We start from the raw sequence: 26,714 nt of genomic DNA on the forward strand, positions 1-26,714 counted from the left end.
ATAAATATTAGCTGTTACTATTAGCTATTTGACTAAAAGAGCTATAAAACAATATGTGAACCAGAGTGGACAAAAGTTGAGGTTGCAAATGTACAGTAAAGAAGTGTAAAGTGAAAGAAATGAATAGAGGAGCTACGTTCTTTGATGGTACTAATGGGATTTTTAATTTGAGTGGATCAAGTACAGGGGGAAACTTTCTGTTATAATTTCATCATTATTAAAATGGTCTCATTTCACATAGGATTGCAATCTAGGGTCAACTAGTTACAGTGATTATTACTAATTTTTTGTATTTGACATGTTATAACACATACCCATTCAGGTACAGCATTTTTTAAAAATCATAAGCAATGTAAAAGAAAGATGATTCAGTCGGCCATTTTTCCCCCCACAGCAAAAGATGTTTTAGTTAATGGAACACCATTGATAACAGGGGAGAGACACCCACCCAAAATGATGCCCTCCAGGAATATTTCTCTGTATTAATATCCCTCAGTAACAGGCTTCTACCAGGAAATCATTATCATCTCAGTACTGCTGCAAGGAGTTTTGGTTAGTTCAAATTGAAATAGAATAATACATCTTAACCATGTATCTATAAGTGACAGGATGAAGTACAGAAAAAATGAATAACATTGCAAATCTTAGAAAAAGAAAGAGCAAATTGGTTTTCATATATTTGTAAATGATACTAATTGGATTTGTATATAAGATATCAGATAAATTATAAGTACCATTCATAATATGCCCTTTTAAATAAGTGCACTTGTCTTGACAGTTGCACATTTAGGCAACATATTATATCGACATACCCTTAAAGATATTTTATGTATGTTCTTGACATACATTTTTAAATCAAAAGCTAATTACTTCTGTTGAATTACCTTAACCAAATTGCAAGCAAGCTGGTATACACAAACAAACATGGATATTCACTCCCAAGTGTCCCAGAAGAAATGCCTTAATGACTTTCTTTCACAAGCCATTACTATACAGACATTTTAAAATTATAAAAAGGAATCTCACAAATAATTCTTTGGGATTTTTTTGAGGATACAATAGTCTGAACATGTTCTAAAATACTCCCAAGTTTCCCAAGGTAGCATAACTACACAATTCTTTTATATAATTTTATAAACTATTTTAAACAAAGGCAATATCACACACCTGGTACTTATCTCCCAATGTCTTGTGCAGTTCCTAGAATCTACAGTATACATTCAATACCTACTACATATTTATTGACTAGATGAATGATTATAGTTCACCTGTATTTATTTGGAGGAGATGTATAGTTACAGGGTTAGAAGGGACCTTTAAGACCCCTTCGTTCAATCTGTTTTGTAGATGAACAAACCAAAGTCTACTCATTGCCTCAGTTTGTCTCACCTCAGAGTGGCTAGCCGACAGATACCTAGGTTCTTGTCCCATGTCTGTATATCCCTATGTCAGGGCACTGGCTGACAGATCCCTACGTCTCATCCTATGTTGGGTGGTGGAGGCATGTATGTTTTGATACTACTCTACCTCAGTTTAATTGTGATCATGTTGCGGAAGAGCTTGTTTTATTCATCTTGAATCCCTGTTCTGTGAATTAATGGCTCTAAAAGTTGATACTCATTTTGAGAAAGAGTGAAGAATCATACTATGAAATGGCTGTTAAGAAAATAACCAGAGGACCTATTAACATTTTTAAAATATGACAAAAATTTATCAGTTTAAAAACTAAACAGAATTTTACAAAACTTAGTCTTAATCAAGCAATGGTATTGTTTATCCTCCCTTGCCTGTTTCTTAGCACTGTGATGCAATCACCTCTTTCTAGGTGGTACTAGTGGAGCCCTCCTATTAATACCAGAACAGCCTGCATGCAACGACTTAAAAAAATCATGGCAATCTCTACTAGGATATTAGCGATTTGAGGATGTCCCACCCTTGCATCAACCTAACTATTGACTTTGCTTTGTGGTGGTTTTTGCCTATCCCTTTCACCCTACTCTCTTTTTCCTTCTGTCTTCCTATTCATTCACCCATCTTATTATATTTGTTTATGGAAATTTTTATCATTAGGGCATTAAACACTGAAATCCAGATTGTTAGTGTGTAGGAAGTCAGGAGATTGAGGTCTCTGTGGTAGCACAGTTGTGTCTCTAAGAAGGCTCAGGAGAGATTTTGTTTCCTTATTTATTTCTAAATTATATTTTTGCTTAAAGGAGAAAACATCCCTTGGGTCTTCTGACATTACCTGAGCCCAAGTATGGTCTTAGTATTCTTTATATCTGCTATTTTTAAATTAGACAAATACATATCCCACAGAGGGTCCTGCCATGTGAACCATGTTTATTTTTCATTTAGGAAGCTTTAGTGTTTATTCAAATTATGCCAGAGATTTTTCAAGGTATGGTTTTAACAATGTGTATTGTCTCAGGCAATTATTGCCAGAATTTTCCAAACAGGCTTATTTTCTTTCTTTTATATCTAGTTAATAAACCTATTTCTCCTCTGTTGTTCAAAATTATATCAGTACATTGGAAGAACATTTTCCTCAGAGTTCCTTTGTGTTCCTTTCTTCCTTTTTAGGCCAGTGTTTTTTGTCTTGGGTGTATTTGTATGTTAGTTTGACCCAGGGTGATTTTACAAGTAATAAAACCTGGGCCCATGAATAAATTGATCAAGTCTGATTGAATTATTCCGTAGAGGGGTCTGAGCTCATACCACTTGAGTGGACAGAAGATGCTCACCCTGTGTGTGGAGAACTGAGAGATGCATGCAGATTGAGTCCCTGGGTTTACCGAGCTAAGGCAATTTTGCTTCTTTTTCTTCCCAAATGGAAAACATTATAGTGAATCCCTCTCACTCTGGGGACTGGTTTATTCACAGTATAAAGTTTCTACGAGTCAAACCGTTTGAAGCATGGAAAAAATAAGTGTATGTCCGGTGTCTACTGAAAGAAACAAGCGGCACTCTGCCTGAGGCTGCAACCCTTATGCATTTTGCCACCCTGAAGCTTCTGCTTCAGCTGCTGCTGCTTCTGATCTGCAAATACACATCTCTCAACAAATTATGCAAGTGTTCCTCTTAGTCACGTGTGCCCCTGAGGGAGAGAGCATGCTATGCATGAGGACAGAGGTTCACAGAGAGCGTAGCTCCGTCACTTATCAGGTACTGAGTTAGTAACGTGCATGCATGTTGCAGGTTAGGTTCCACAGGTGACAGACTTTAAGACGGGGATTTGCCTGTAGTGAATTTATTTGAGTACATTCTTGGAATAAACACCTGTGAGGGAGAGAAGGAGAAAGTAGGATTGGGCAGCAGGAGTTGAGCAGGACAACCTAGGACATGGCTGATCTTTTGGAGAGCTCTGTAGGAGGATATGGACTTCAGAGTTGTCCTAAATTAAGAGGCAGAGGAGCATTAATGGCCCACATCAGCCAGTCGTTAGATGTGGACTGCCCTCAAGAAAGAAAGCCACCTTGGTCAAGGGAGCTCTTTTCAACTGAGGACAATTTTTGGAAGCTTGTAGCTGAGAAGTGTCAGCCACCAACAGACCCACTGCTTCATTGGGTAGGATAGAAAGTGGGCCTGGGAGGCTGCCATGCCATGGCCTGAGTCCACCCCTTGCAGAACTCATATCCACTTGCTTCATGTAATCAGTTCAGGGAGGAGTCTCTGCAAAGACCTGTCAGGCTTCTTCTCCTGGAGGATATACGAGAATGTTAGTGGTTTCCAGGTTGCAACTGTCACTCATCATTTCCATCTCATTTCCGAGCCTTCCTCAGGCTGAGACTCTTGCTTGCCCTTGCCCATTTACCATCAAAATGAACAAGGAAGCATCATGAGACACTTAAGTGCTTGGATGCCAATCCTATTCCTGCCCCTGTTGTGTCACAGAAACCTGCTTCCTCCTGATGATCAAGGTCAGTTATACCTACCAGGATGCTGACATCTGTCCTTGTCTGCTGGTACCTTTGTGCTAGGAGTGCAAAGAGAATTGGGAAACACAGACATTGTGAGCCTGGTAGGATCACCGTGCTCTAGAATGGGAAGCACACATTCCCCAGTGGATCGGTGGTAGCGAGGTGGTTCTACCTACCCCAGGAAGCTGTGTGACTTTACACGAGGTGTCTGTCTTCAGTGGAGGGTGAGTTTTAGTACAGCAGGTGAAAATGTGCTGAGAGGTGATAGACGCCAGCACTTGGAGCAGTTAGGAAAAGAAGTGCTTTAGCACTTGGGTGAAGGGGGTGGTGGGATAGGGATGGTGTAGCACAGGACCTCAAGGTGACTTTCGGGTTTTGGAATAAGCACTGAGGGTTAATTGACATCATAAATATTTTTTTCTACTCCCACTTCCAATGTTTGCTTCAAATTTCCAACTTTTTAAAAACTTAAACGTACAATAATTGAAAATGTTATTTCTTTTGATCAGACATAAATCATCTCTGTGGGAAAAAGATAGTATACCAACACAGAGTGACATGGATACTGCTGCTCTTCATTCTTGCACTATGTTGATCATTCTGCCTCCCTGATCAATATTAACATCTGCACTGATCAATATTAATATCATGTAAAATATAAGCAGGGTATTTTGTTGTCCTCAGTTTACCTTTCTGTCCCTAGAGGGATGCTAAGAGCCTAAGAGCAACCCTGTCTCTTGATAATAGGAATCTGTTATATACAGAAAATGTGGTTTACATTAATAACACACTGTACCTCCAAAATGTACTCCCACCTAATACTCCCCAAATTATCCTCTCTGTCCTTTCAGGTTTTCTGAAACATGAACTAAGGCAAAAATAAAATTAAGTTTGCCTTCTCTCCCCCATGGAAAATTGAAATAATTTCAGAGTGATCTAGAATTTAAATATAGCCATTTTTTAAAAGTATCAACACATGCTATTTAATGGGTACCATTTGTAGCTAGAGAAGGGACAATTTCTTTTTGAGTAAAATATATAAACAAATCAAGACACAGAGTAAACTTTATTTAACAACGTTATAGAGAAAAAAATATAAATACAATATAATTACAAGTGATTAACTATTTTCAACGTTAACATTGTTGACGAAACAGGTATGTGTGAGTGGTTTTCTCTCTTAGACCAGAAGCTTTCAACCTGGGATGCTGGTTGAGAATAGATTCCTGGTCTCAAGTCAAAGACATTCTGACTCAGTAGACTTCTGGCAGAGCTCAGGAATTTGCATTTTAACCCACATCCCAGGTAATTCCGATACAGAAAATCTATATACTAAACTTCCCCAAAATAGTACCTTTATTAGCAAAACAATGGGTAAAGGTTAATAAACTATTCTGCAGTTCTGTAAAAATGTTTAATTATTTAAGCAGATGTTTATGGAATGTAGATTGTAATATATTTATGCTATATAGCCTCTTTTAATATGTCACATGCCAAAATTATTTTCTGTTATAAATTAGTGGATTCCATATATTACTCAGTCAAAATATCCTCAGTAGAGAATTTATTCCATCAGTCAGTCAATTTTCTTTGTGGAAATCAAGTTCTGCCTTTTATTGCCAGGCTAAATCTTAGTTATATTCTTTTTGTCTCAAATATAATTTCTTTAAAATGAACTTCCCCGAACACCTGGGCTTGGTTTGGTTTTCCTGCCATATGATTTCTTTGTGCTCTCTGGGTGTCTTTCTGAGATTATCCAAATTGCAACTGTCTGTTCAACCTGCTACTCTGAGAGCTTACCACACTGTAAGCTTGTGAAGACAGAGGCTACTTAGATCAACCCTTCAGGCTCCTCCTTGCTATGTCTTCTGATTTTCACCCGTACACACCACAAACCAGGCCTATAATAGATAGTCCATTCACATTTTTATTAGATGGTTAATATATGTTGAATGTGTACATGAAGATAGAAACAGTCTAGATTCATGCTACATTTAAGTTGTCAGGGCAATCCAGTTTGAGCACCAGGATCATGTCGACTGTATCCATCTAGTCCACATAATTAAAGTGGACTAGATGGTACTTAGTACTTCAAATGACAGCTAAAAGGATACATATAATGTGTAATTTTTATAAAGATGCCAGAAAGGACAAATTATACAAACACTAAATACCCAATAAAGAATAATCAAAACTAATCTTACTAGATAGATAATACCAAATTATAAATACATATGCATACTTAGTATGGATTTAGAGTTAGCTCTCAGACCCTCCTTATCAAGATCTTACTAATAAGTTTAAATGTTTAACGGCCAGATCCCTATCCTCCTCTTGGGCCAGCTCCTTTTCTCTCTTTACCCACCTCATTCTTTATTATCCCTGATATTCTGTCTTTGTGATATCTTTGTCCACGCACTGGTTTCCATTAGACCACACTGGACATATATTATCCTTGTAATAGAATTAAGATACTCTAGAGAATCTTCTCTTTAGATTATGTAGTGTTGAAATTTTACCCCCAAATGTAGACTTCAAAATTCTATTTTCATTGCTTTAACTATTATTGTTTCTATTTTCCGATGCACAAGGCAATGCAATGCAAAACAACTTTGCTCCTCAGATCACTCTTTGAAGAGTGCTGCTTTAGCTTCAGTTATGTATATTTTTTGCTCAGCCCTCCCCATTTTAGAAAACAAAATTAAAAGTTATCCTCCTGAGAAAAAAGCTTTCCCTTTCCCAAGGTTTGCTTTTAACTGCTTCTGGCCCGTTTCCTGGAGTTTACAACTAACTAAGCAAGGTCTGTCCTATCTGGTGAACCCTGACGTAGGCAACATGAAGTGTTCACAATTTTATTAAGCAAGGATGAGAACTTGGCTTCAGTTTTGATCATTAAGAATTTGACTCCAGGCAGATTTCTTAAGTTGTGTGAAAGTTTTGGTTATGGCCTGGAGATAGAGATCAGAAGTAGGACGAGGACAGTACTGTGGAGTATTCTTCAGGGTGGTGAACAGCTGTGTGGAATCGAGAATGCTTTTCTGAATCGCTGTCTCTTTGTCCCTCATTAAAAGGCTGTGGCTTTGAATGTGAATCTCTGAGACACCACTCCATGGGTACAGACGTACAACCTTTTCAAACGAAAGCAATATTGTTTTCCCTAAGGGATGCAGATAATTCTATTGTATGTCTATCTGTAAACTTACAAATAAGAATAAAAAGTTTGGTTTTATGGCAATATTTCCACATGCCATGACTTCATCCTCACTTGAACATCCCAGGCCAAGTGTACATTTGCGGGTACTGATCTATTTAGCAGGTGAATAAACAGGGATTTAAAAGTGATCAAGGCAGCGCAGTTATAAGCAGAGTGATGGCTGTACCCATGGCTCCTTTGCAATGACCTTGCAGTTCCACCATTCTGCTCCTACGTAAATGAACTAAGACCCCAGAATGAATCTTTATCACAACTGAATTACTGTGAACTATTTCTGAGAATTAAAACAGTCTGAGTACTCCCTTCTTTTTATTTAGTGTTAGTTTTTTTAAAATAAGATTTTCTTGGTAATTGTAACATTACATATGCACATCCTGAATTATAACCCTTTCCTTTATTACTCTATGTATAATAATTAATATCTATCCTTCTTAAACCACACATCTTCATGAAAGATGCTTCACAAGTAAATCGTGTTTCTTTACCCTGGACCACAAAGGTAATTATAAATTAGGAATGGTTCAACTAGAAAGAGATAACTCATACACTTATTTTCATCTATAATATTTCTTCAACAGCTTGATTATTGCAAGGTATCTAATGGCAGGTGGAAAATATTTATTAAAAGGCATTATGAGAAAAAAAAAAGTGTGTGTAACGTGTATCTTCACACAGTTTTATTTCTGCCAATTATTGTTTAAATCTACCCTCCATACTTACAATTTTAACCTTGTAAAAGTTTAATAAAAGTAACCTGCATGGGTTCTAATAATCTGGAGTATACACTTAAATTTTAAAAGTCAGGAATCTAGAATGAGTAAATCAATGGTAGAATATCCACTGTAGATGTTTTTGCTAATATTTCATACAAATCACTTTCAGATTAATTAACTTGCTGCTCAAAGGAGTACATTTTTTTACACTGCCTTTGTTACTCCATTTTTTAATTCAAGTGCACTAGCAGTATAAAGTTTTATTTATGTAACAATGCTTTTTGAATTTTTCTTATCCCATTGTTCATTATTAGGAAAAATTGTATACAAAACTATAATTATTGCCATCCTCATTGTACATAGGTCAATAGCCATCACAGAAACTTTGATTTAGTTAATTTAGTTTTATTTTATTAGTATCAAAACTTTCACAACAAATATTATCTCTTTCCCAATAGTTTCATCTTATGTCTGGTTTTGCTCTTTTTCATGAAATGAAAATTTAGTGTGTTTTTCAAGTGCAAAAACATTAAAAAGTGCAATCCTGATATTACAGTAATTTACCTTTATGAGTCATATTTCACCGTATCATCCCGAGTAGTGGTCACAATTGTTCAATGAAGTGCAGGTGTGGATACATTTATCTCAATTTTACAGATGAAGGAGCTGAGAATCAGAGTAACGACAAGATTATTAGTTAGATCAAATAATAAGCAAACTTTAAAAGTACATAGAGGAAGGAAAAGTTGATCTATGTACTGAATTTACTTATTTTTACTTTAGTCTGATGAACTGAGGAATATTTCCCATTTCTGGATGTTTCCTTAAGTAGATGGATTGAAAGTGCTAGACCAGGCAGTTCATATCAGGCCCTGTCTGGTTAAATAGATGTTAAGAAAATCATCAGAACTGCAGTGCATTACTCTGTTTTTAGTTTTGGTCTCTGCAAACCAAAATTAAAATTAAAACATAAATGGTAGATTAAATGAATAAATAAATGGTATGGAGATTCTGGCATCCAAGGACATGCAAAGGTCTTTTCCACCCTCCTTAAGTGAGAGAGAGAGAGAGAGAGTGAGTGAGAGAGTGAGTGAGAGAGAGAGAGAGAGAGAGAGAGAGAGAGAGAGAGAGAGAGAAAGAGAGAGAAACTCCTGTATAACAACTGGGGAAGCAGAGAGAGATAAGAAGGCATGTCTGTCTCTGAGGACTCTGTCCTGGGGAACACAAACAGAAGTGTGACAGTACAAAATACCATGCCAAGTGTTACCATGGGCATACGAAGTGAGGTGCCTGAGCCCTATCTAGGCAGTTCAGAGGATTAGGGAGAAGAAACCAGAGATATGGAATGTTTTTTGTTTGCTTTGTTTTGTTTTATTTTTGCCTAATGCTATTGAAATTTTAAAGCATAGAAATTGAAATAAAACAGATACTACTGTTTTTACAAAGTGGAATATAAATTTACCAAATTTAATACAATCGACTGTTTATTGAGAATGTGGAGTATGATGACAAAAAGAACCTAGTTCTTAAGGAGTTTATAAATTAAACAAGGAGGTGTTGGATATGAAAACAGCTAAATTAAATTTCAATATAAAGTAGAATTTACTGAATTCTGTCACAGAAATTCAAACAAGATTCTATGAAAAAAAAGGTAGGAGGATAGTAAGGCTTCAGTAAAAGAGAACTCACATTAAGCCAAATCATATGTTAGTTAGTGGGCAAGACAATGAAGGACGTGTTGAAAAGGATGGAAATGCTGACTATGCTTGGGTGGTGGGGACTATGGAATACTGGGAGCATGGAATACACTGTGAGATGTGGTGGCAAAGTGAGGATAGGAAGGTAGTATATGGCCAAATTGAGCCCCATGCCTAGAATTTTGGGTTAAACCCAAAGATCATGGGAAACAATTAAACATGTTTGATAAGCATGCTGAAAAAGCCAAAGAATAAGGTTCAAGAGTCAGTCAAGGAAATATTCTATTTACTTAGACCTTTGAAGAGGTGATTTCTCAGCAAACACATGCTTTCCACAGGTTATTGAATGAACCTAACAACAGCGACAGATGCTCCCTGAATTAGGAAGCCCCTGTTGGCTGGACCACTAGGTGGCCCTGCACCTTGCCCAGGTGCTCATCCATCAGGGGAGTCCTTAAGTGCCAATGATGCTGTACAAATGGGAGATACTTTCACATCTCAATATTATGTTTTAGCACTCACTAATAAAAATACTCAACATGCAAAAAAAAAACATGTTTGATGAGGAACATGATATCATTTAATGTATATTTTAAAGAGAATAATTTCTGACAAGTACTATGACAGCCTAGGCAATGTGAATTATTAAAAGTAAAGGAAAATTGAGGAGTTTGATAACAGCCCAAGTGAAATGTTTTAAGATTTTGAACTAGGATTACAGTTCAGAGAAAATGAAAAAGGATCGGATATAATAAAGACAATGGGGGATGGGTGCTCTAAAAAGCAGGGCACCATAATGGATTATTAAGAAATATATATATATGTGTGTGTGTGTGTGTGTATATATATATATATATATACACATATATGCGTATACACACACACACACATATATATATTTATATATATATATATTTTTTTAGGGTTTATATACAGTGTGTTTTGCATTCGTGTCCTGTGTACAAGAATACCACCCAGTTTGATATCTCTTTCCTTTTTCTATCCACAACAAATACTTTGAAAAAAAATTTAGGAATCCAAGCAGTAAAAGTGAGTTTTATCTGATGATTAATTAATTGAGTTTTTTTTGGTTATTGTTTAGACTAATCTCAGGATCACTTTTACAAGGGCATTTGCAAGTGAAATGGACAGAACATCAGTAGTTCCATCCTGCCTCAAATAGAGTGCAAATATTTGTTTCGGGTTGTGTTTTTCATTTGTTTATTTGTTCATTTACCATATTGTGGGACCAAAATTTATTTTCAATATGTTTTCACTGTGGAGAGCAACACTTCTCAGTTTTATTTGTAATAGCCAGTTATTTACAAAGGGGTGTGTGTGTGTGTGTGTGTGTGTGTGTGTGTGTGCGTGTGTGCGTGTGTGCGTGCGTGCGTGCGTGCGTGCATGCCTACATTGGTATGTATCGATTTGAGAATGTCATTTGCTCTTTCTTGGCTGGAAACATTTTTCATCTTTGCTGAACATTCTTTCTTAGCAGGGAGAGATAACAGTTTTTTACTAATGGCATGGGTTTCACTCATCTATTAAGATTAGTGTAATGCAGTCTCGCAGATTAAATGTCTGAATGCATCCGATAATTATGCATCTATCTTAACATTTCAAAGTTGGTCATCCACTTTTAACTGCAGATGCTCACACTAACCTTGCAAGGACACAGAGTTTAGACTCCAAGCAATTTTCTGCTTCAGTTTTGGCAGTGGTAACAAGCCTAGTGATGGTCCCAGCTGGGAGAAAACTGTCAGTGATGGGGAGAATGGCAAAATTCAGGGCTCCTGAAATGTGGTGTGGTGGTTGTGGTGGTGGTGGTGGGGTGTGTGTGTGTGTGTGTTGGGGAGACTAAGAGAAGAGAAGGAACTGGAGAAACAAGAAATTTGAACCTTTTACCTTTAAGCTCTTATGCTGTCAGTAATGAAGAACAACTAACATCACCATCATGTAAAACATAGCATCAGAGCTCAGGCTGAGGTACCCTGTCAGGACATAACATGTGTTTTATATTGAAAAGAAATGTAACCTCTCTCATATACCTGGAATCCCACAGGAACATTAGTATTATCATGCTAAGAAGATAGCTTTCAGTTGACAGGAATTAGTTAAAGGAATTATAAGGGCTGGTTCTATAAATGGGAGTCCTTATTTGATTCAGAGATGTAGAAACGTTTGATTAAGTACATGACCCGTGTATCACTGATGTTCTTTATGGCCATCTGAATGTTCCTCTGACGTTTCACAACACTGTTCACAGCAGCATGTAAACCAGTCACCACAAGTGCTACCCCATAGGAGCACAAAGGAGGGCAGGTTTAGGAGACTGGTGTTGAAAAGTGGCACTGTTGAGAGACTGGAAGGTAAAGGACAACTTATTTTCATCCACCATCTGCATTGCTCTCAGGATTCAAGTTTTTTGCTATGTGTTGTTGAGTGTGGTAGAGTTCATTGTTGTTATATAATGGCAAGAAAAGACCCTTCTGGTAAGTCATAAAATGCACTGCTGGAAATCTCCTGAAGCACTGAGCTTCCTGAAGGTTTGGGAAGTGATCAAGTGAGCTTGGTTGCATATACTGTTCATTCCCCAATTTCTCCTTTGCAGCAACTCTTTATGTTGCTACCGCACAGGACAGCAGCTCTACCCCAGAGGCAGGATCTCATTGTAGGGAGTGGGAACTTGGGCCTTACACCAGCCTGCCAGTTTTCATAATCCTGACACTGCCAGAGAGCTGGCTGGGTGACCTCAGGCAAGGTACTTAACCTTTCTCTACCTCGGTTTTCTCACCTGTTAATTGGATTCATAAGGTAGTTGCAAATATTGAATGAGTTTCTATGTAGAGAATATTAAGCATGGTGACTGAAACCTAGGAAGTTCTCAATAATTCAAACTATAAATCATTCTCATATTTCTCCCTTCTTAAATTAGAGGAAGATACATAAGGAAGAGTAACCCTGAGAATGACTTAAGAATATTGTCATTCACAGCAGTTCAAGAACACAACTTCCCCATATGCTGGATTAACCCGTGGCACAGTAGATAATCCCACACTGAAAAAAACTTGAATCATAACTTGCATCAGAAATTCATTTTTTGGTATTATTTAGGCCTGACTAAAAACTACAGAAACCAAAAAATAAATCAGGTATTTAAGTACTCTGAAGCAGAGTATAAACACAGCTGTTACTGTACAGTCAGTGGAAGAATCACTTAAAGAAATCCACGGTGCAAAAAGCTGTATCTTTAACAGTTCCCAGGGAAGGATGAAAATGTACTGCGCCCACACTTTCCTAAGTGATTTTCCATATTTATTATTTTTAGCACCTTATTTTTTAAAAATGCAAACATAGTTCTGTAGGGCAGTGAAAAGCCTTGTTATTTGGTAAATTGGGTTTTTATTTTTATATTAACCAAAGTCCAGAATGATGGCAGTTATAGGGGATGAAAGATTGCTGAAATGACAGATTGAGTAGTGTGTTTCTCGGGTTATGAAGTTCAGGAAAATGTGTAATTATTTCTGAGTTTCCTAAGGTTCCCCTGTTCAGCATAATGTTCTGACATACAGCAGGGACACTTCCTGATATAAAATGCAAATCAAGAGGTGCTGCCCCAGCTGCCGATGCTGGGGTTAATCATGCAAATTTAATGCAATTCTTGGTATTTCAAGAAAGGTTTTAGTTGAAGTCCCATGCACGTATTGATTGAAAATTTCTACCTTAGAGAACACTGTAATCTTTTTCAGCTTCAAATTTTAAACTATAGAACAGGATTTGGAGACATATTTAGTGACTGGACATCCATCCATACTTGTTAATCATGGAAAGGAATGTCAGTGGGAGGCAGAGTAGGAGGGGGGAGGGAAGGGCACCATTAAAGATTGTGGAGATTTCTAAGCATATTAAATGATATATTAGAACTGAATTTACAAATGTTCCATAGGAAGTCCCTTTTCTTTTCATAAGAGCAAATCAACCAATTTTATACATGTTTACTGATTGTCTGCTTTGTTCAAAGAAGATGGCTAAATCTGGCAAGGACAGACCCAATCAAAAATAACCCTACAACAAGTTCTTAACTTTGGGAATGATATAAAATACCTTTGGAAATGAGACTGTTTACAGGAAGAAATGAAATTGTCTTGCTCACAAGTGCAAGCTGACACATTCTAATAGCCTTTCTGCTGTGCACAATAAGCGTTCAGCTTATCTTTCCAAGAACAATAAAATTTCATGTACTGCTGCCTGACATAAGAATTATTTTTACATATCTCCATATCGCTGACTCTCTTGTAAGTTAATCTCATCTCACATGAATTTTTCACCAGCTTCACTCTGATGTTGATAAAGGAGATGGTTCCATCAAATACATCTTGTCAGGCGAAGGGGCAAGTTCCATTTTCATTATTGATGAGAACACTGGGGATATTCATGCTACGAAGAGACTGGACCGGGAGGAGCAGGCCTACTACACACTCCGAGCTCAAGCGCTGGACAGGCTCACCAACAAGCCCGTGGAGCCTGAATCTGAGTTTGTCATCAAAATTCAGGATATCAATGACAATGAACCCAAATTTTTGGATGGCCCATACACGGCAGGAGTTCCTGAAATGTCCCCTGTGGGTAAGTAAAGAACACTGCTTTTGCAGTGAGTGTCTGATTTTAGATTGCTTGCATTCAAAATTAAATCGTCATTAAGTACTAACAACAACAACAACAACAACAAAAACAAACTCGTTAGTATGTGTTTAGTAATTGTCAGGGTGAAGGGAAAGTTTGAGGTATGTTAGTAGCCAATACCCATTAATTCAACGCATTATTTTATTTATATGGAAAATTATTTTTTTTCTTTTAACTTGCTATCTCAATATCTTCAAGAAATAACTTAGGTCTTACATTTCCTTTTCAATTTAATATTTATTTATATTGTTTATATGATTACAATTATGCCTGAAAAGTTAGAAAACAAAATCTTTCCAGATGCAACCTGGTGATGATCTTTTACTTTTTTCCCCCATGATGACAGGATAATGCTTCTCTGTTCTAAGTATCACTCTGTGGCCAATGTATCAAGAATGCCACCTGTGGCTAGCCAGGCTAACATCTGTGTGTGCTGGTCTATTTACTTATATTGAGTGTGCTTGAGCCCATAAATATCCATTCATATGCCACTGCTAATCTTTTTGTAACTTCTCCAGAAACTCAAATGCATGAAAATTTATAGTGAATTTATAATAATGATAAGGTGACACCGTGTTGTAAATATATAAATAATAATGAAGGCCGTTTTACTCAAAGGCCTTTGGCATTGCTCTGTTACTAGAAAAATAGCAAGTAAAGAACTTCTAGTTTGTACTTCATATCAAATAATATAAATTCTATTTTAATTCCATTTATTCAGGTACTTCTGGAACAGTTTACAGCCAGTATGTAATTTAAGTGTGGATGATCTTATAAAATAATAAAGAAAAATTGTGGGAATGAAAAAGAGACCAATTGATTGATATGTTTATTTCCCGTTGTTTTTAGTATTGAAGGAGGAACTTTCTTTAAAACAATAATGGAATTTGTATTTTGACACGTGGGCATTTTAGCCAGTGTAATTTGTTTTACTTTAAATAATGAAGATAATTTCTTTCAGACAATCATTCTATTAAGACATCTACTACACTGGGGAATGGGTTTGCAAAGATGTGTATTATATGTGCCCTTTAGGATAGCACAGTTCAGTGATGCTAAATTTCTGTCCCAATCAGATGGGAGAGAGAAAATTATTTGAAGTACCATGACTCTAGCTGCTAGAGAAATACAAAATAACAGTGAGAGAAGAAGTGCTTGTAATCAGGAAATTTCTAAATCCACAATGGCCGAATCTCTCTATAGTTAGCACACATGTAAGCATTTCCATGACCAAACAGGCTTATTTTAAGGGCTCAATACTGCCCACATTTTTGAAGTGCCTCGAACTTTTATTGCTTAACCACCACCACCACAATAAAAGTAGCAAGCGGTATTATGGTAGTAACAAGATTTTGGAGGTTTTAGATACAAGGGAAGGCATATTTTCCTCCCCAAATTAGTAACGTTTACTAAAACAGGAATTTTTGAAGTGTGTTTGAACAATTCAATTCAACTACACAGTTCTAGTTCTCATGAGCATTTTGGGCATTCTTCATTGGCTTACTAAGGTTTTCTTTTCTTATGTAGACTGTAGCTATGCAAATTGCATATATGTGAACATTGTTTGGAGGCTGAATTCGGCACTGTAGTTTACATCCTGATGATACTACTCCAATATCAAACAGCATGATTATTATTCACACATGTAGGTTATTTTATTTCCTTGGTAGATTCAAACAGTTTCTAAACTATTTAGAAAATGATTTTCAAATGTCTTCAGGATTTACATGGTACTAATTCAGAATGCAATTTGAACTTAGAACAATGAATATCTATCCTACATAAAATATATGCATTTATAGTGAGTCATAGTTCATCAAATGTTTAATTCTAACCAAATATAATAATGTCTAAATAATATGGTATATATAATGCAGACTTTTGGTGTTTAATACTCAGATATTTTTTTTTCATTGGATGAAATTTAAAATGAGACTAATTTAATATGAGATTTAAAATGCATTAATAAGCCCTTAGGACAGTTTGTCGATTACCAGAATAGCATAGATAAGCAGGGAAACTTAATTTTTTTTGTGTGAATATGTGTGTGTGTGTGTATGTGTGTGTGTGTGTTTCTATTTATTAAATTAGTTAATAAACACTTCAGAAAAAAGGTATTATTATACAAAACCAAATTTACTGGTTTAGTTTTTAAAATTTTTTAAAAAATTGTTTTCTTTTAAAATTAAGTAGAAAAACATTTTTGCTTATTATCAGAATAAATGTTGCTATAAACATGGTGAGTTATAGAGAAAATAGAGAACAATAATGTAATTTATTATAGCATTTGAAAATATTCAAAATTAAATTTTTAAAAAGATTTCAACATATACATCATTCACCTTGTTGGTCCTCCCATGTGGCATTCCACAGGGCACAATCAACTAAATCCATCAAATAAAAAACTTTAGGATTTAAAAAATGGTGTCATACACATAACTTCAGAATTTCCACCCAATTTTAAAGAAATGGACTTGGTAAGAGAAATTATGATATAGAAAATGGAATGGATTTGTAGCAAAATGGGCATTAATCACTTATTTAAGGCATTTGTTAAGAAAGGTCTATGTAGGAATACGTTTTTAAAAGATGTTCGATTTAAAATGCCATACTCAGGAAATTACTAGAAACAAACTGGGATATTAGGAAATATGTAAAGAAAGGATCTTGTCCCATATCCATCAGAAAGGACATAAATTATATGTGCCTAAATATAAGAACTTAGCAAACATGAGTGTCCCTAATATTTTAAAGATTATATTCCAAATGGAAATAAAAAGAACAGATCAGAATAAATGCTTTCCATACTGAATAAGTGAATACATAGTAAAATAAACAATATGACATTCTATTAAGTGCAATAGAAAAAACCAACTTGTAATGCAGTTTTTAGAGTTGCCATACTTTTTCTCCTCTGAGAGGGTTTGGTTTCAATTTTCATTTCATGTGTGTTTTTTAAAAAAAATAATTAGTAGAAACAAATAAAAAGTAAAACAATTTTCAAGAAGGTTGGGTAGCCACCTCATATCCAGTTAAATGGATGAAATATTATTTATACAGTGAATGAAATTTACATTTCTGTCTGGCTTTAACGAACTACAAAAGTGAGATGCCCACAACGATTTGAGGGTCTGAGATGCTGTTACTTGTCATGCTGCCGTCTGGACAGTGATCAAGTCTTGTAGGGACTGCTCTTGATTGAAAAGATAAGTTAACAATTACAAATAAATCTAATGTAGAATCTGCAACATTTTGCAAGTTACTTTGTTTTGTGGAATTTGGAAGTTTTTAATTAGTGATTTTTGGATTGGCACCTAGGGACCTCGGTGGTACAAGTGACAGCAACGGATGCTGACGATCCTACATATGGCAACAGCGCCCGCGTGGTCTACAGTATTTTGCAAGGACAGCCATACTTCTCAGTGGAACCAAAGACAGGTAAAAATGGAAATGTGACACTTGTGAAGCCATCATTTATATCTTGGCTTAGAATTAATATTAGTTATTTTTGTTAAAGGTGGTTGGCACTGATAACAGACATATGTTTATTGTGCTCTTAAAATGTCTACTTTGGAAATAAATAGTGTATTATTTATAGAGGAGTTGTCACCTTTTAAAGAATATTTAGTTACATTTATGATATCCTAAAGTAAGCAGAATACTATATGAGTGGACTTCAAAAAGTTTGTAGAAAAATTGAATTAAAAGATAATACGAATCCTTCCATGAAAATTTTAAAGACGCTTCATGTTTTCAAAAGTATTTCAGCTTCTCTCTGCTGACTGTATAAGATAATTTTGATTATTTACCTTTAAATTTTATTTTGGTTTTGTTTTTCTAGTGAATTCACGTGAGAAATTATACACGGAAAACTTTAATCTCACGCAGAGAAATCTCTCTGCCATGCAGTAGAATAGGTAGTAGGTTCAGTTTATCCTTCTAGAGGCTGGTATTTGCAGGGAAATTAGTTTAAACATAGCAATTAGCATGATGATCCTCTAAATAAAAAGTAAATTAAAAAATCATATTTTAATGTTAGGGGAAAATTTTTTCTGTGAGTTGTAAGACTGTATAGATGGAATATTTATGTGGTTGATTTGTTCATTCTGTTTTGCTTTTAATCTGAAATAGTTTAGATTAAGTAAGACTATAACTTGGAGCATTGCTATCTTGGTTATAAAATGATATTTTTATCTATTCGGATTTTCTTGCTCTGTGTGTGTAAGGGAGAGATTGGTGGGGGTATAAATCAGTGGGTGTGTGCCACTGAATTTTTTCATCACCATGAAAATCCAAAATTTCTCTTTTTAAATGTAATTTTACTTTTGTCATGGAGTAGAATTCTTCTTAAAATATATACATTTTTGATTATAAATATTTGATAGTACCTATGATCCTAAATGAATCTTTTAATGCTATTGATCCTGTTTTCCGTATTTACCAAAAAAACACTATTAGTTTATGCTCAAGTCACTGTGGGGATAAATATTTTAAATGTCTTTTGGGAATGAATAGAGAAGTACATTCAATCCTAGCTCATTCATTATAACTTTCACAGAGACTGTAATGCATATTTTATTCCAAAGTAGTGTAGAGTTTGGAAATCACCTGCAAAGTCTAATACAGAAGAAACAGTTCTCCTTCAATTAAGCAAGAATTGAAGGAGAATTAAGGTATTTGATTTATGATATGAATACTGTGACTGTCAAAAACGTGCTAGTGTTTGATTTAATGATAGAGGTGAGAAGCCTAAATTTAAACCTTCCCTTTTTCTTATATATCTACTCTTCGCAGCCTGGAAAGACATTGACAAGTCTCTGATGATTTGCTCAGAAATTATGTACTCTTGCATTATATAACCTGTCCAAAAATAGCATGAATTAATCCCAAGGGTTAAATATTTTGCTGCAACTAATGATTGGCTTCTGGTTTTAACTTTGCTGTAGGATAACAGGATTTTTATACAACCTTGTGGAGGTAAAGCTTTACCATTTAATCTACTGGACAATTAGTATATCTCGTGGGATTGCATTAGTAGTACATCAAACTTAATTTTAAATTTAGAATCTAAAGGATTGTGTATTACAGGAGTTGAAGAATGTTTAGTTTAATTATTTTTGAATGCTGCAATCATGCTAATCATCAGGACTACTCACTCTATATTCATTAGTGCAGAGATATCCTGGTCATTTCTGTTCTCTGCTAAATCATACTATGTAGAATACACTTTTTGTAAGAAAAAAAATTGTATTTTTCTGACAAAAATGGAAAGTTTTCAATCTTTACGAGTGTTGAGAGCTATAAATCAAGGTTTAGTTAGTCTTTTTTCCTTGGTATCAGTCTGATTCTTATCTAGGTGAGAAATAACATTATTTCCCACTTCTCCAAATCTAGGGATTTTTTGAGAAGAAAGGAAGAGCAAAAAGATAGGAAAAATATTTAAAACATGCTAAATAAAAATTATGTTAAAATAGGCCCAGACAATCACTAGTAGGTGCATTTCTATAAGATTGTTTAACTTCTTAAGAAAGTAGCAAGGTTAAAGCCTCAGAACACATAGTTCATATGTAGCACTGTTTACAGGCCAGAGGGTAACGTATTTTCTACCTTAATTTCTCTTTCCACAAAACCAGAATGTGAGTAGTTACAAAACTCAGTGTTGACAATTTACTTCAACAAGCACACAGATGACACTAGAAACAAGATAACGCAGCATTAACAGCACTGTGAAGTTTCTTATCACCTGTCTTCATGCTGTCCACAGATTTACTGGGAGGCAGGATTATTCTAAAGTGTATTCACATATTCTATAACTTGGAAGCAAATAAATCCCATTTTTGGATCTATTCGATATATGACAGGACCGTTTACATCCTTTACAGTTCAAAATGAAAATGGGGATCCCTTGCTCTAAAATGATTGAGGATTTTAAGGCATCATCAGCAGAGTTTTAAACCAAGCATGGGGTCAGTGTGACTGCCCAGGTCACATGGCCTTGAAGCTAGTCCAGGAAAATGGACTGAGTGTTAAACATCACTTGTCTCTTAGGAGTTCTTTCTCAGATATAAGAGGTGTGACTAAGTGGTACGTACATTACATATTACAAGTGTACATGTAACATCCTAATTTTATACCATCGTAACAAACCATCCCTCCGAAGTATGCCCTTTACACACACGTTCCATTCTGTGGTATGGCTCATGTCATCCAGGGGCCTTCGTCCCTGTCAAAGCTTGCTGAGGATGGTCCTCACAGATGGCAATAGGAGTCCCTTCCTCAGTGACTCTTCATTTGCTGCCAGCTCTGGAATCCTTTAGTGTTCAGAAGCTTCCACTTTACTACTGTTGGCTCTTCTACATCTTATTATGGTTCTCTTATACGCTACATTTGCAAACAGACAGACCAAATAATACAGAGATTTGACACAAAATTTAGAAAGAAATGCAAACTTATTAGGAAGAGATTTGCCTTTTACATCTTACGTATAAAATAAAATATACCTCCAAACCATTTTGTGATTTCAGTTTTGAAAATAATTCCCCCCCAACCTCGTTTAACAGTAATATGCTTCTTCTCAGAGCCAGAGCTATGCATTTCCTTCATATTTGATTTACTACCAATAAATATGAATAATAAAAGTACCATGCTTGATTTTATTGCCTTATTTTATTAAACTTATTTATAATTAGTGTATATCAGTGTTTAAACTATTACCATCAAAGAATATTTTTAAAAGCAGAAAGCAAGTCTTACACATTTTTGCTCACTACAGTTTCTAAGTTTCTTTGAAATTTAACTTTCAAGTGTCATGAATATTTATTTTCCTTAAAAGTTGAAAATGTTTTATCCAGGATCTATTTTACCATGCCTCAGTTTCTGCAGTTGTAAGAAAGTGTGTTGCATGACCCTAGTATTTATTCATCTCTGTAATTCTACAAATACACAACACAATACTTCACAATTTAGTCACATAATAGATTATATATTTTTATGTACACCAGCATATTTATTTTCCAAATTCCGTTCAAGTCTCAAAAATCTACACACCTAAGAATGTTTGCCATCCCATTCTTCATTTGCCCTCTAATTTATTTTTAATTAACTTTTTATACTATAATGTTTTGATTTTTTTTCTTTTTTAGTTTCAATCATTATCAATATGTTACATCCCAGAATGAGTGATTGGGTTTACTATACCTGGCGAAATACTCCTGAAGGGGCTCTTCCCAGGAAAGAAGGTGGCAATTAGGAGTCTGAATGAATTTACAGGAGTGACTGTAGCTATTCAATCAGAATGTGCATGGGGAGTTCTTACTTTTCACTTCTAATATAATAGCTGACCATATTGAATTAAAATATGCAATTGTTTCTTTACTAGCAAAACATTGCATTGGAATTTTTCCTTAATATGCATTATATTTCTAAACATCATATAACATAACATTCATTGGTATAATGTAAAACAGAATAGGCTAATGTTGGTAATAAGCGTCAGTGAGATATTTTAAAATATTAATAATGCATACCGACAGAAACTGAATGCGTAAGTATATATTCAGCTCATTGGCAGTTGTAGAACACTAGCAATATAAGTTTTTGTTTTATATGTACAATTGTTTTTGTGAATGTGGATAATAAATAAGTTAAAAGTTCTGAGTTACCAGGCCAGATTTTTTCATCAATCTATAGAAAAATTCTTATTCAGAAAACCTAAAATGTGAGCCAGTGTCTTTTCTAAAAAGACAATAGATTTTTCTTTCTCACATAAATGACTTAAAATTATTGATTATTGAAGTTAAATAAGATTATTATCTTCCACAAAAATCTCACGAAACTGTAGGGATCCAATTAAACCAGAGTGGTCTTTTCCAGTTCAGATACAAAGTGTTAACAAAATACTCTGTGTGTGTGTATATAATATATGACAAAACACAATCAAGTCCAATGTATGAGATTATTTTCCAAATATAGTTTATACTTAAGAATAAAAGCTAAGAAAAGTTATACAACTAGAAATCTTTTACTACTGAATATCCTTATTTAAATTCAAATTTTCCCAATTATTCCACTCCTGTCAGAAATATATGTTTAATAGTTGAAGCATTTGGAAATTACCTTTGCCACCTGCATTAGTTTGCAAACTTTGTGATGATTTTTGCTTTGGAAAAGTGCTATTTACAGGATTGCTTGTAAAGAGACAATTAGAGGTGTAAGAAATAAGTGACTACCAGATTTCGATTTTAATGATTTTGTTTCCTTTCAAAAATAATGCCACTGAGCAAAACCATGAGGGAAGGAGGCTGTGATATTTCTTTTGCTGACGATTTGAAATGTTATGGACTTCTCTCCATCATAATAAATGTGCCAGGATGATAACTTATACATATTGATATTGGAAGGAAAAATGTGTAAGACATTTTTTCTTAAAAAAAACTCATTAATATTTTTTCGTATACATAAAACATATTTATTGGTCAAATGTTCAAATAAGCAATGTTCAATTTTGTTTTTAATAAAAAGGCTTACCAAAAATAAAAGGATGATTAACAGCAAAAAAAAAAAAAAAAAAAAAGAGAGAAGAAAAATGTGGAGATATGTAAGCCCCAGAACTCTTAGATAAAGATTGTTTATGTTTGATGACAGTTGAGTATTACTGGGATCAATGCTTGTTATGGTAGATTAGAGTTAACAGAAGTTTTGAAGAACAAACATTGAATATTCATAGAGTTATTGTGGTTCTAAAGAGAATATTTATGTATTAGACACTTAGTAACTGGATCTAATGAGTGGTAAATTACTGTGTCCCCCCCCCCATTTTCATTGTAATATTTAAGAAATTGTAAGTGTGTATCTATAGCCAAAATGATTCAATGAAGATGTTAATGTGAGCCTGTATTGCTGTGATTTTAGCAACAGTGCCCAATTGCAGTTATTATGTTGAATGAAGTGAGTAATGTTTAAAAAAAAAAAACCTGGCTTACTCAAACAAGTGTAATTTAAGTAATTATAATACAGATGTAGTGCTGATGTGTGTGTGTATTTGTGTTTGAGAGCTAGGGCTCAGATCTAAACAAAAATATAGTTGCATAAGATAGTTATGTGTTATTTAACTCTGAATATTGGAAATACAATTTTATAAATAATAAATTTTTATAAATTATTATAAGTTGTTGGAGAGGAAAAAAGAAAAGGAAAAGATATGTTTCTTGCTATGTACTGTTACAGCTGATTGCCCATTATTTTAGATAAGGCGTATAAATTTCTTATTTCCTTAACCATGTTTCCATGAAACTTAAAGGTAATTCTCTCCAATAGTGAGAAGACCACATTATGTCATTTTCTCTGTTTTGTATTTTTGTAATATTGCATAAAATTATCACATCTCTTTGGTCTTTAATACACATTGAAATTATTAAAAGTAAACAAACAAAACAACAAAAAGCAGTAACTGAAGAGACACTTGCTACTTCTATCAATGTTCTTGATTAGTATAAAGGCAGTGATTCATGATGCGTTTTACTGGGATTTGAAATTTTACAGGAGTCATCAAGACCGCCCTTCCAAACATGGATAGAGAGGCTAAAGACCAGTATTTGCTTGTTATTCAGGCAAAGGATATGGTTGGTCAAAATGGAGGACTGTCAGGAACCACATCTGTCACTGTGACCCTAACTGATGTCAACGATAACCCACCTCGCTTTCCTCGAAGTAAGCAATTTTGCTAAATAATCCAAGTGCAATAACTTTCATTGCCAGTCTATAAAACATATCTTAAAAGGAATTTTTTCAATTACTTCTAAGATAAATAATTCTCTTAGTGCATTCTTCCAAAATTGTACTTCACCAGGGACATAATTTTAATTTAGTAATATGGAATTATGAGGGTATTGAAAACAAATAGAAGCCATCATATACTTGTATTACTTCTATCTTTAATACAATTTGATTTTTCTTTTATTCACATTTTGAATACGAGACAATTCTTAATTGTGTTTGTGTATTTTCTAAGATTTATTTTAATACATTTTGTAAATTATGAGGTTGTTGTGAATTAGTAATATCCAAATACACCATATCAATTCTACACAATAAAAATATTGATTTATTTTTAAAGATTAAAAAAAGAAGAGTTATAAACATTTTTATTTTTTATTCCACACTTTTTTTTTTTAGCAAGTTAATGCAAACTGAACCTTCCTTTAGCAGTTCTACTGCATCTTTCTTGTACAAACACTCAGTGTTTCAAAAGAAATCAGTTGAAAGAACTAGAAAAACGCATGCCCTCAATTCAGCTTCTTTGACTTAAGTGGTTTTTGACTTAACAAAGAAAAAGGAAAAAAAATGTATATATATATCTGTACATATATATATGTACATCTCCAAGTAGAGATGTCCTGCTTGTAAAAACCATTTCATCTCTCTTTTTAGTTGCTTTTTTTGTTAGTGTATGTGACATTTCTTTAGAATACTCAAGAAAATAAAGATATTGTCCAGACTACAATGTCTATACAATGTCTCTAAAATCCTTGTCCAAAAGAAATGGGTAACTAAGCTCCCTATCAACAGAACTTAGAAGAGAATAATAAGGAAGCTTTCTGAACAAATATGAGTGCCACTATTTTTCCTTCCAATACGGTTTCTTTAGTTATTTCATTTTCATTTCATTATTATACAACAAACATTTCAATACCTCCTGGCAATATAAAGAAATGACCTCAAATTTAGCATTTTTAACAATTGAATCTATCCTTAATTGTGATCTTGATGGTTATCCTGGGGGAAAGGAAGGGCTTTTAGAATGAAAAATAGTAATGTAATTATCTTGGGCTCATAATAAAATTAACTGCTTCTCTTTTCTTTAAGCCTGGAATGACAAGAATTTATACTGAGAATTCTAGTAATTCCAGTTGTTATGTTCTGATAAGATAGAGCACAGGTTTTCTAGCTTATTAGATATTCTTATTAGATATTTATTAAAGTGAGGAAAGCCAAGGATATGACATTGAGATTTTCATTTTTGCTGGGATTTTCTCTGCCATTTAATTACTATCCTAACCTTGAAAAGTTTGAATTTTACTAAGGACACTTCTAGAAGTGTGAAAAAGGTCACTCAAAAATGATAAGCATATGTTGTAATCAATTTTCTAAAAAACAGTAACTATTCACAAACTTAGAAAATTGCAAATAAATATCAGCCTAAAACATAATCCCTTTGTATGGCTACATTTTTCTTTCTATATTCTTCTCAAAGAGAACCTTTCTTCTTTCATAAGAAAGTACAAATACACCACAGGTTAACAACCAAAAGGAAACAGAATAGATGCAGGAGGCAGGAAAAAGGAAATGATTAGAGAAAAATGGGGAAGGAACATTGCGTCCAAGGCATTTTCTAGTTTCTGAGTGACAGTTCATGTACTTTATCTGTTGTTTTTTTTTTTAGTTGAGGGATGGTAAAGAGGAGAAATCACAGAGGTTAAACAAAATTAAACTTTTTTGGTCTTTTTTGCTTCTGTTTCTTCCTGTTCAAATGATATTGCCTATGATCTTGTACCATTGTGTCCCAAAGCAGTTCTACATACAACTCACAAAAATAATTCTTATCCTTGGTAAATTTGTGAGCTAAAAGAAGACTAATATTGTCTTTCAGAGACTTTCTTGTCCAGTTTTCTGAAACTTTCCTAATAAATTTCCTAGGTAAATTCCAACATTAAGTTATCAGAACTATTTAGGCTTGTATTTGCTCATTTGAAGCCCAAGCTGTTCTATTTTTATTTCTTAATATTTATATTATATGATAACAATTATTCTACCTAATTATTAATATAATTAATTAATATTAATTTATTATAATTATAATTAATTATAATCATTAAATATGAATAATTAAATATAATTAGTATAATATAATATAATATAATGTATTTACAATTATTTTAAATTTATTTTTATTATTAAAGGTAGCATATTTCTTACCACTATAAATATAAAAATGGAGATCTCTCTCTTGCCTTTCCTCAAGCCATCTGTTTCTGCTATCCCGTAATAATCATTATCTAACTGTCCCCATAAAATTTCTTGAGGCTATATGAAAACTGTCACTTGTCTCATATTGCCTTAGAATCTTCTTTATTGAAAAATAAAAACAAATCAAGCAAAGATGATGCAAAAGAACCAAACAGTTAAATTTTTATTTGTCACCCTGATGTAAGGCTTTGTTCATTTCTTCTTTTGAATTTCACAGGGTCTTACCAATACAATGTCCCAGAATCATTGCCTGTAGCCTCGGTTGTGGCCAGAATTAAAGCTGCTGATGCAGATATTGGAGCTAATGCTGAAATGGAATACAAAATTGTGGATGGTGATGGATTAGGGATTTTTAAGATTTCTGTTGACAAGGATACACAGGAAGGAATCATTACTATACAGAAGGTAACTTTTTTGTTTTTATTTGTATGTTCTGTGAGGGCAGCATCACAGATTACTGAGAAGT

The 26,714-nt window shown here is 34.3% G+C and overlaps 1 protein-coding gene across 1 annotated transcript in view; it reads left to right on the forward strand.

The window, feature by feature from the left end:
* CDH7 (cadherin 7) overlaps positions 1-26,714 on the forward strand; it is a 108,462-nt gene that overhangs the window by 27,358 nt on the left and 54,390 nt on the right. Inside the window, exons 2-5 of the mRNA XM_063076837.1 lie at positions 13,873-14,167; positions 17,543-17,662; positions 23,765-23,932; positions 26,466-26,653. Of these exons, the coding sequence (XP_062932907.1) occupies positions 13,873-14,167; positions 17,543-17,662; positions 23,765-23,932; positions 26,466-26,653 (771 nt within the window). The remainder of the gene's footprint in view (positions 1-13,872; positions 14,168-17,542; positions 17,663-23,764; positions 23,933-26,465; positions 26,654-26,714) is intronic.

The sequence above is a fragment of the Cynocephalus volans genome, chromosome 13 (genome assembly GCF_027409185.1).
Source record: "Cynocephalus volans isolate mCynVol1 chromosome 13, mCynVol1.pri, whole genome shotgun sequence".
In the NCBI taxonomy this organism is placed as follows: domain Eukaryota; kingdom Metazoa; phylum Chordata; class Mammalia; order Dermoptera; family Cynocephalidae; genus Cynocephalus; species Cynocephalus volans.